The following is a 10,040-nucleotide window of genomic DNA, read 5'->3' on the forward strand; positions in this document are numbered from 1 at the left end:
CACTAAAGGATAACTATGAGGCCCTGCTATACATCTGTCTCGCTGATACCCCTCAATCTGACCTGGATGACATGCTTGTCCTATTAACATCCTCTGAGGTCTTAATACGTGTGACATTGGTGTCCTAGCCCTACATGACCTGCCCATGTTGTCGGCAGCCTGTAGATGAGGACATGGGCATGGCCATAAGCTTTCACCATTCAATTGACACAGGCCAAGAATGGGGCTTTTGACTGTTTCCTGTGTCTTACACTGTCTGTCTGTGGTTATTGTCTGTTGGATCGTTTGGATGTGATACATGGCACTCAAATAGAACAATTTTTATGTAGTATCTTTAAGAGCCCATTGTTTGGCTGTGAACCCTTAAGACCTTTGAACTCATCAGATCAGCTGTAAGACCTTCCCACTGAGTGTCCTCAGATCCTTTTAGCTGGTTAAATCAATGCAAATCTCTCAATGGTAGAAAGCCAGCGATTCCATCAACGCTTGGCAGAGGCCACTGCCCAGGCCCGAGCATAATGCTGCCATTTGTTTTTTGTCACAACAATGTCATGCTCTTTTGTTTCAACCCAAAAGCCAAAGAATACATTTGTGCTGCTGCTACAAGATGCTATGATAAAAACCAATGCAAATAGAAGACTAATAAACAAGTTCCTAAGCTCATCTCCGATTTGTGACATGAGATATCGTACTCATGATAACAGACAGATGACAGTTATACATGAGTATCTGTTATTAAGTTTATCATATGAAATCCCAGTTATCATTACAGACCTAATGGTCAGTCAAGACTTTGAATATCAAATGATACTGTTTCAATTTATGATCTTGGACAACTTAATCATTTCCAACAACCAACCTGTTACAATGGACGAGCCCCCAAATGTGTCAAGGTACCATTCACAGCCTTGCTGCTGTAAAAAAAAAATCTGTATTTATACATTATGTTCAAGAACCAGTATAACTGCTGTTGGAATAAGGGGCCTACCAAACAACCTCCTGTACTGTCTTTCCCCAGCCACACGTGATGAAACAGAGGAGAGCTGTCTCCCTGGCTGTTGGGCTCCTAAGGCACAGTGGCAACACAATGCCTTGTTAAGTAGCAGATTCTCATCTGCTACCCTAGGTGGGTGTCTTGGTCTCTAGATCTACATTCTTTTCGTGGTTCAAGGATATCTCCCGTGTTTGTGTCCCACAGTTTTCCTCCATGGCCCGTATTGTTTTCACGGCGGTCTCTCTCGACCCTCAAACTGGAGGGACAAAGCTAAGAGTCTTCTAGACACAAGGGCACATGCAGTACGGTCAACCCACTCTGTGCATTCCTGCTCTCTATCGGGCCTGTGGGCGCTGTTCAGAGACCCTCCCTGACAAAACAGATGGACTACTGTAGACATGACATAATGGACAAACATGTCTCCCTCGACGTGTCCTCCATTTATAGAGTGGCCAAAAGCCATTCAAACCGTGCTACTATTTAGACACCATCTAGTAAGTACTAAAGTAAGGAAGCACATGTGTAGTACACCAAGCAATGTCTACCCATGAACAGCATAACTCTATGGAATAGCATAACTCTATTAAAATCTCGAACTCTTCCTCACATTCCTTAATGGTTCTTACGCGGTTTGTTCCATGTCAGTGAGTCTGGTCCTTTATAGAATTAACTGTAACAGTTTGAACAAACTGTTGTGCAAGCCACAGTCTGATGTTCTCATGGAGTTTTGACTAATGACCAGCATACAGTGAACAATTAGCATTGTGCAGATTTAGTTTGACACACCTCCTACCTTCAGTTTATAGGCCTATGTGTCAGGCTAAAGGATAATAGCTTTTTTTTACATGGCATACAATGTGTAGTTCACATTTTCTGAAGAAACTATCTTTTCAGTTCCTTCTAACACTACCATTTTATTTTAGCTGTTCTTCAGATGTTTCACAGCACTCTAATCTGACTTCATCAAAGTTATTATCTGTACTCTCCTTGGGGTGCAGAGGTCTCTGAGATTATCGGAAAACAGAAACTTTAGAAATTTTCAATCACCGGAGTTAGTTTTGTGAAAGTAGTATTTGGAATGCCTTAGAGGCCATTGCAGGTTAATCCTACTTGGCCAATATTTTGCATTGTGAACTGTTTAGCTTTAAAATGGTATTAAATATTTGGAATTCACCCCAAACTATCACTGTAAAACTAGAGTTTTGAAGAGTTGGTTCTTTTGCTCTGAAAGTTACTTTCTTGACATAGCCTTCTTTGTAAAAAAAAATAATAATATATTTTTTTTAAAGACTAAAAAAAGAAAAAGGCATCTATTCTAAAATATGAATATGCTAATGTTAGGGTGTTTTCTAACACAACTCACCGTGTTACAGAACCCGCTTTGTTTCACAGCTGCTGCAGCTTCAATGGATTAAAACAACACAATCGAGTTTGACAAACATTCTTTGGTAAACTTAAATATTGCATTGGCAAAACAGCATGAGTAAATATCAGCTATAATAACTATTACTCATTAAATGCATTGAACATTCTTATGAATTATGAAATAATTAAGTAGGTATGGTTTTTATGTCTGTTCAGATTTAAGGGGGAGAATATCATATTTACAGTAATGGAGGTCAAAGCTCTTTCCATAGCTGACCATCACTTTTGTGTAGTTGTGATTAACAACCTATTGTATAGAGAAATAATTTCCATATGTTTCAACATTAGTTAGCATTTAGGTGTTTCCTTTTTTCTAGTCAACTGTATGGAAAACAGGGCTAATTTTAAATCTTATTTGAATATAATCAATCAAAAAGATATATGGGGTCCATTTCAACAATGGCCTCACAGTGCTGGAGACTGTTTTGCATCAGGCAGGGCCCTAGGTCAGGCTCCTAGATAACCCCTGTTGTTCCTCAGGCCGGGTGAGGCTGGGGGGGAGAACAATGGCTGGCCCATGCAGAGAGCGGTAGTGACTGACTCCACAGGCACTGAGGGGCCAAAGAATGCCTGGAGTCAGGCCAGCACCATAGACGCCACTGTGGCCGCCTACCCCCACCTGACCCGCCTCATCTCCCATGATGCATTGGGGCACGGGGGCGATACCTTCAAAGACTGCCCATCCAACGTCAGACGGATAGAAAAGTATCCAAGGAGCAACAGCAAAGCGTTTACAGAGTTGGTTTGAGAGGTCTTAATCCCAGATACAGAGCGGTCGACCCCACCCAATTTAACAACTATCCAGCATGGCCACAGCGAGTACCTCAGGGCAAAGCTCATTCGGACTGAGCAGGAGGAAGAAGGCCCCTGGCCTGATGGATCAGATTAGCATGTTCTTTGGAGGCGACAAAAAGAAAAGGGGCAAGGTGAGCATCTGGGGTTACCAGCTGTCATGACCAATGGCTTCACCAAGACTATTCCAGTCTATAGAGTTCTAACATGACGATGGTAAGGATAGATCTGTCCAGTTTTTGTGTTGAAATCTGCAGTCGAGAGAGATTCTTTGAAAAAAGGTGATTTATTTATTGTGCAGCGCTAAAATACTTGTAGAGCTAGAATATCTGATGTAATAATCTCAGATAATTGGTCATTTAATTTTTATTCTAGATCTACCCAAAATATCAAATGGACTACTTGCTGTGCAGATTGTTTGGCATTGTTTCTCCATGTTGAGGATTTTTTTTGGGGGAAAGGAATAGCTATAGAACCACTAAAGATAACAGGGATTCTCGTTGATAAACAGGAATACACATTTAATTTATTTGCTGACAATCTCTTAAAGAGATTCTCTGGTACTTTTGTATACTTTTTGGCCAGTAGTTCCGAAAGTAGTGCTCATGAGCCAAAAGTGGTCCCCGAAAATGGCGTACTACGTCACATTTGTGCACCATGTCATTGCTCTCTCTCTTGCTCTGCTGTGTGTGCATCTTGCTAGCTATCACTCAAATGGCGACGGGCTAAAGCTCATTGGCTGGAACTCTAATTGCTAGGGGGGCTGGCCCACATGGGGGAAATTGGAGGGAAAATGGTGCCGCACACCTCCCAGTAAACAGTCGCTTTCAAACTAGGAATTTTGTGGCTAATTGAGGTAAGACCGTAATTCTGCTCATAGATTATGCATGTATGAACTACACATTGACACATTCAGCCCAAAGCGGGAGGTTTAAAAAATGATTTACTAGTTGTCAAAGTTCCGAGGCATGTCTTTAATGTTTTTCACCAACATTGAAAAATGTATACCTTACCTTACCTTATATTTGCATTTCGAGTTCCTCTAATTATTGCAATAGTCAGAAACAAATTGAGTACTTTCCAGGACATAGGCATGTCTTATATGGGCAGAAAGCTTAAGTTATTGTTAATCTAACTGCACTGTCTGATTTACATTAGCTATTACATTGAAAAAATACCATGCTATTGTTTGAGGAGAGTGCACAACAACAAAAAACGTATCACGGCAACTGGTTTGATACATTCACCTCTGAAGGTAAATAATGTACTTACATTCAGTAATCTTGCTCTGATTTGTCATCCTAAGGGTCCCAGAGATAAAATGTAGCATAGTTTTGTTTGATAAAATCCATTTTTATACTCAAATGTAGGAACTGGGTTCTACAGTTTGAACCACTGCTGTCTCTGGCTCTACACCCACCCTGCCCGGCCATCTAGATGTGTGAAAGTTAGTGTATAAGCTAATGATCCATCATGTATGACATTCCTGGTAGTGTGTAAACGTACATTTTGTATTACCATATCATTTTTGTATGTTCTTTATAGTTATGTACTTGAAAATATATAAATTGACCAATTCGGCACATTTAGACAGACTTGATACAAAATAGTCCAGTATTGCAATGCATCACTGGATCAATCTGAAACTTTGCACACACAGTGATGCCATCTAGTGGCCAAAATCTAAATTGCGTCTAAACTGCAATATTATATTGTGGCCTTTCTCTTACATTTACATTTTAGTCATTTAGCAGACACTCTTATCCAGAGCGACTTACAGTTAGTGAGTGCATACATTATTATTATTTATTTTATATATATATATTTTATACTGGCATTTATACTGGGGCATTTCAAAGATGATGGAACCAAAAAACTAATAGAAAACGCATGTTTTTTTGTTTGTATTATCTTTTACCAGATCTAATGTGTTATATTCTCCTACATTAATTTCACATTTCCACAAACTTCAAAGTGTTTCCTTTCAAATGGTATCAAGAATATGCATATCCTTGCTTCAGGTCCTGAGCTACAGGCAGTTAGATTTGGGTATGTCATTTTAGGTGAACATTTAAAAAAAGGGTCAGATCCTTAAGAGGTTAATTTAATTTCTAATTCCCTTGAGCAAACCATGTAAAAAACATTAACTCTGTGAACTAGGATGCATAACATTACGAAGAAATACAGAGCATAGTATCTGTTCAGAAAGTCACCTCAAGTTGAAAATGAATTTAAAATACATAGAGTACATACTGTATAAAGACGTTTATGGATTAGGTTAACATGTACTCATAGCCATTTAATTGTGCCTGCTTGTCCAACGTTAGCAGTGAGACGTAGGTGTGTTTTTGACTATTGTTTATACCTTTAGGGGTCCTTCCGGGGTCAAGCCACCTCCCCCAAGCCAGCCCCTCGACGTCGGGCTAATGAGAATGCCGTAATGCATTTCTTCAGGAGCTTGAGCGTGAGTATCTTCGATTGACTACCTCAGTGCAATGTTATATATTATAACATGTATTGTATTAGTTTTAAATAAACTAATTGTAAAGTTGAAAAGGTTGTGAAATAAATATATTGAACTTATTCTTACACACTCTTACACAATATGTTTTGTTGTCAAAGAATTATAAACTAGTTTAATTCTCAATGGTATTTATCTTACCTGAAGCATTGTAGAGATCTTGGAGAAAATGTATTACCTGAAGTTACATCTGCTTTGGTCAATGGTGATTGTTTGATACAGGTAGGGCATGAACAAACTTGCCATACAGTTGGAACAATATTTACTTGTAGCTGTAAATAAGCGGTTATTTATTTTCTTTGAGTTTTGTAGTGCATACAGTATTCATCTTCACCCATTCATGTTCATATTTCTATTGATGAGAAAATATACTGCTCAGAGAATAATGTAGCTTTGAGCAGTATGTTCTCTCATCAATATAAATGTAAACTTGGACAAAGTTATTTTTCACCCATTGAAGATTTGGTTTAATTATTCATAATCTAGACAGACCAGATGTTTTGCCCAGCTCTGGTCCTCATTAGGAGACATATTCACAAGATATTGGGTAGAGTAGTTATCTAGTACAAGTCTGTGTCTCTAGGTCTACACCACTGCTTCAAACTTTCAATAGTACTGTTTTTTATTAAACTCTCTGGTGTTGCAAAGGGTTTTCCCCATTAGCCAATGTCCTTATGTTTCCATTTTTTAACTCATAGAATAGGACCTTATCATTTGTTGTGTTCTGTATCCTCAGCAGACATCCTCTCCCCGTCCCAAGTCCAGGGTGAGTTCCATTACTTCCTTTATTTTTATTTTTTATTTACTGTGGTAATTATCTTTAAAACGTTCCTTGCTTTTTACAGTGCATGACTTGCATCTCTTCATGGGCCTGTGCAAGTTGGGTAGCTAGTACAGTAGGCCTATGTTTTCAATTGTCATAGTAACAGGCGCTGCTCCAGTAGGCCTTCATGAATTTTCCTGATCCTCTCTTTTTCTTCCATGTCTAGTGGAGGGAGGTCTTGGGCTTGGTAGGTCATTCAAACTCAACCCTAAACTCAAACCTAGCCCTGTGTGTGATAATGACATCTCAATGTCTCCCTCTGTCTGAATACTTTCTCTAATGTCCTTCTGTGAGCGTTTTGATGTTGTTCTTCCCTCTTATTTAACTTTTACTCTCCCAACTTTGCATCTTCCTTCCCTTGTGTGATTCTCCAAGACAGTTAACATCCAAAAGAAAATATATATTTTTCTTAGATAGCCTAAGTACAAACGTTGTTTACCTTACTATTCTTACTCAGATGGAAAATGTCAAATGCGTGAATCAACGTCAAACACAGTTTTCCTCACAATGGAATTATTCATGGCAAAGTAGTTGCTGATGAAAAGCTCAAGTGCAGCTTGGACTGTGGTGCCATTACATCTCATGATTTCTGTTTTTCTGACATTTTAACTTAGAGTCACTGCTTCTGGATGACTTTGACACTGCTCAACTATTTCTGAACCGCAACCGGTAAAGACACTCTCTCAGGGACCCCTATATACAACAGTTCCCGCCTTCCTTTACACCTTTCCTTTCCATACCAGTCTGTGAGACTCTTTCATCTCTGCCTCATTCTCTGTTCATGGTGACTCACTAATCTTCCTGCATTAGTGTGTTTCTTCATTAAACTCCTCTGTGTCCACAGAGCTGTCCAGTGTGTAAGAATTGACATGTGCTCCTCACCAGTTCTCTGTGTTATGTGTGCTCTGAAGTAATGCATGCCTTTGTCTTCCATCTTTTTACCCCCTAAAGGTTGCTGTAATGCTGGTCATTCCTCATTTATCTCTCTTCCTGTTTCATTCATACCATTATTTTACAGTAACAGACCACTGAATGAAGTCAATTGATTTTGACAGCAACATGACATTTCTGGGTTTAATGCAATAGAGCATTGTAGTAATGTAACATTTATACCCATTGTATTTATCAAAATATATTCAAACTCAATATAACTACTAGTTCAACACCGCTCCCTACTTCATCCAATGAGAGCTGAGCACTGATTTATACCCAGGTCCAGCCATGTTCCATGTGTTTATAAAGCATCTTGTTCTAGGCCTCGCCACCGCATGCTGATGCCACAAAGTCATCTTACAGACGTCGCAGAGACCAAGGAACACTGTCCAAAATCTTCAACCTGGTGAGACGTCCTGATGTTTGTGTCCCAAGTTTATCTTGTCGCTACACAGTTACACTGTCTAAAGAGTGCACCTGATAAACATTGTTTCTTGTTTGTGTTTACCTCTCAAAACAACAGTGGTGATATTATCAAAGTGAGTAAATTAGCCAAATTAGTAACCTAGCCATATCCATCCTGAATCATCATTCATTTATACATAAAATCTCAAAAAAGCTAATTACATTGTGATTTATTTGACATCATACTGAACTAATATGCGCATTAATTAAATGGACAAAATTATATATTTTTAACTTGACTGGTTGGGCTCCACTTTATAATGTACAGTATGTTCCTATATATTTACATAGTTACAATGTAGGTACACATTGTTATAAACAGGTATGACAGTAAGCAAACAGGTAATTACACTGTACCTGGCTATGTAACTTTCATGTAAATGCATAGGTATTAGGGAAATTAATTGTAAAGTGGAGGGTGTCTTTTGTTATCAATGCTTTTTCAGTTTAATCTCTATTGCACAACTCATTTTTATTGATGGTATTATTTATTGATGTCTTTATACCTACCTCAACCCTCTTTCCTGAGAGTATGTACTAACTTTCAATCCCTGAAAATGTGACTTGACAATCATATAAATACAAATAACAATTTAAATCCCAATCTTCTCATAGAAAATCAAATTTCCATCGAATAGAGACACTTGTCCAACCATGACAAGCACTTTTAAAGCTCTGTATTTCCTTTTTTGTTTGTATAGAATTTAATAATTCAGATATCAATCTAATGTATTACTTCTGCTTCCCTCTGTTTACAGGAGACAAAGTCCCGCCTTCCCCCCAAACGCTGGAGCACCATCTTCTGAGCTCTCCTTAGATGAGAAAACCATGGAAAAGGATGAAGAGGAGAAAGATCTCCATTTGACAGACTCACAACAACCCTTGACAACGTTAACACACTAACACCAGTAAGTCTCCTTTGTTTGTAGATAGTGACACAATCTTGGCACCTAATATTTAGCCTGCTGGGATGAAAATGTGCAGTCATTGAGGGTGGGAGCTGTTGAGTGTGTCAATAGCTTTATAATCTGAGTTTTAAGGGAAAGTTCTCCTTTAGATTTTTGGAAATGCTACAAAATGATTATACTCTAACATTTGGCTCAATGGGCTATTCGCCACACCCTAGCACCCTGTTCTGATGACGCTAGTGTATGCTATCAATGGGTTGTTCATGTTGTGTTTTTCTATTTGTCTCTATTTGTCTGCATGTTGTACATGGATGTTCTATTGTACACATAGAAAAATGCTTTATATTCCCCCTTGTTGTTTTTAGGAACTCAAACACACGACTGTTTCGTTTTTTGTATGTCGCCATTTATGTGAAATCTAGTCTAAGAAAGTGTTTGTGGGTCTTGTTATGCATGCAATAGTCAAAATTGTCTTGTGAAAAGTATGTCATGAATGCAGTGCTTGTGTATTTGAAAATGTAATGGGAAAACTACCTGTAAAAATGATAAACTAACATTATGTAATACTCTATTGTAGTATAACAATTCCATTTGATTCGTTTAGTCATATTACAAAAGTATTGTTTTATTTAGGCACTTAAATCATCAACGTATAGTGTTATGGTGTCCAAACCTATTAAACAATAATTAAAACAAATGCCCTTACAAACTGCACTGTTAAACTTTGCGTATATATTTCAAAACTGTTTGAGAGGATTTAACATATTTTCTGACTAATCTTTAAATTTGTAGTTTCAATGCTTTAAATTTATTTCTGAAAGTGGTTAATTGGAAGTTAGCTTTTTGAGTAAAAGAGATGGTGAAATGGGAAGTTGTTAAGAGGTCTGATAAATCTGCAGAGTAAAAGAGCGGGTGAGAGCATTTAGTTTAGCAAATTCTCTCTCAAACAATTGTATTATGTGCTTGATTAATTTGTCACTTCCCTCGTGTGCACATATCTGTCTGTTCACTGTATGAGTGTTAAATAAAAAATATGATTAAAACTTTATAAAATCATACATTTTTCTGAGGGTGCTCAATAACATACACTTGGTGCTAAAGGTGAAGAAACCGATTGAAAACCAGAGTAATGTGTTTCTTGTAAAATGTTCTTTGAAATAAAGATTTTTAAATGGCCAA

The 10,040-nt window shown here is 38.0% G+C and overlaps 1 protein-coding gene across 7 annotated transcripts; it reads left to right on the forward strand.

Moving 5' to 3' along the window:
• The first annotated feature begins 3,094 nt into the window (after nucleotides 1-3,094).
• Nucleotides 3,095-10,040, forward strand: mbpa (myelin basic protein a). Of its 7 annotated transcripts, XM_041902844.2 has the most exons (7): nucleotides 3,095-3,345; nucleotides 5,583-5,675; nucleotides 6,469-6,498; nucleotides 6,722-6,742; nucleotides 7,811-7,894; nucleotides 8,012-8,027; nucleotides 8,712-10,040. In XM_041902844.2, exons 1-6 carry the CDS (start codon nucleotides 3,226-3,228, stop codon nucleotides 8,015-8,017), a joined length of 354 nt encoding a protein of 117 aa, XP_041758778.1. In that variant the 5' UTR covers nucleotides 3,095-3,225; the 3' UTR covers nucleotides 8,018-8,027; nucleotides 8,712-10,040. The 7 variants fall into 7 exon arrangements, with proteins under 7 accessions (XP_041758778.1, XP_041758779.1, XP_041758774.1 ...); XM_041902845.2 differs by lacking the exon at nucleotides 6,722-6,742; XM_041902840.2 differs by lacking the exon at nucleotides 8,012-8,027 and having other exon boundaries at nucleotides 6,472-6,498.

This window comes from Coregonus clupeaformis, chromosome 17 (genome assembly GCF_020615455.1).
Source record: "Coregonus clupeaformis isolate EN_2021a chromosome 17, ASM2061545v1, whole genome shotgun sequence".
Taxonomy (NCBI): Eukaryota; Metazoa; Chordata; class Actinopteri; order Salmoniformes; family Salmonidae; genus Coregonus; species Coregonus clupeaformis.

Bases quoted from the DNA above. Each gene is read 5' to 3' on its own strand.
- mbpa (XM_041902839.2), top strand. From the start codon at position 3,226: ATGGCCACAGCGAGTACCTCAGGGCAAAGCTCATTCGGACTGAGCAGG. The intron at 5,676-6,468 runs GTGAGTATCTTC...CTGTATCCTCAG, and splicing joins ATTTCTTCAGGAGCTTGAGC to CAGACATCCTCTCCCCGTCC. The intron at 7,895-8,711 runs GTGAGACGTCCT...CTCTGTTTACAG, and splicing joins TGTCCAAAATCTTCAACCTG to GAGACAAAGTCCCGCCTTCC.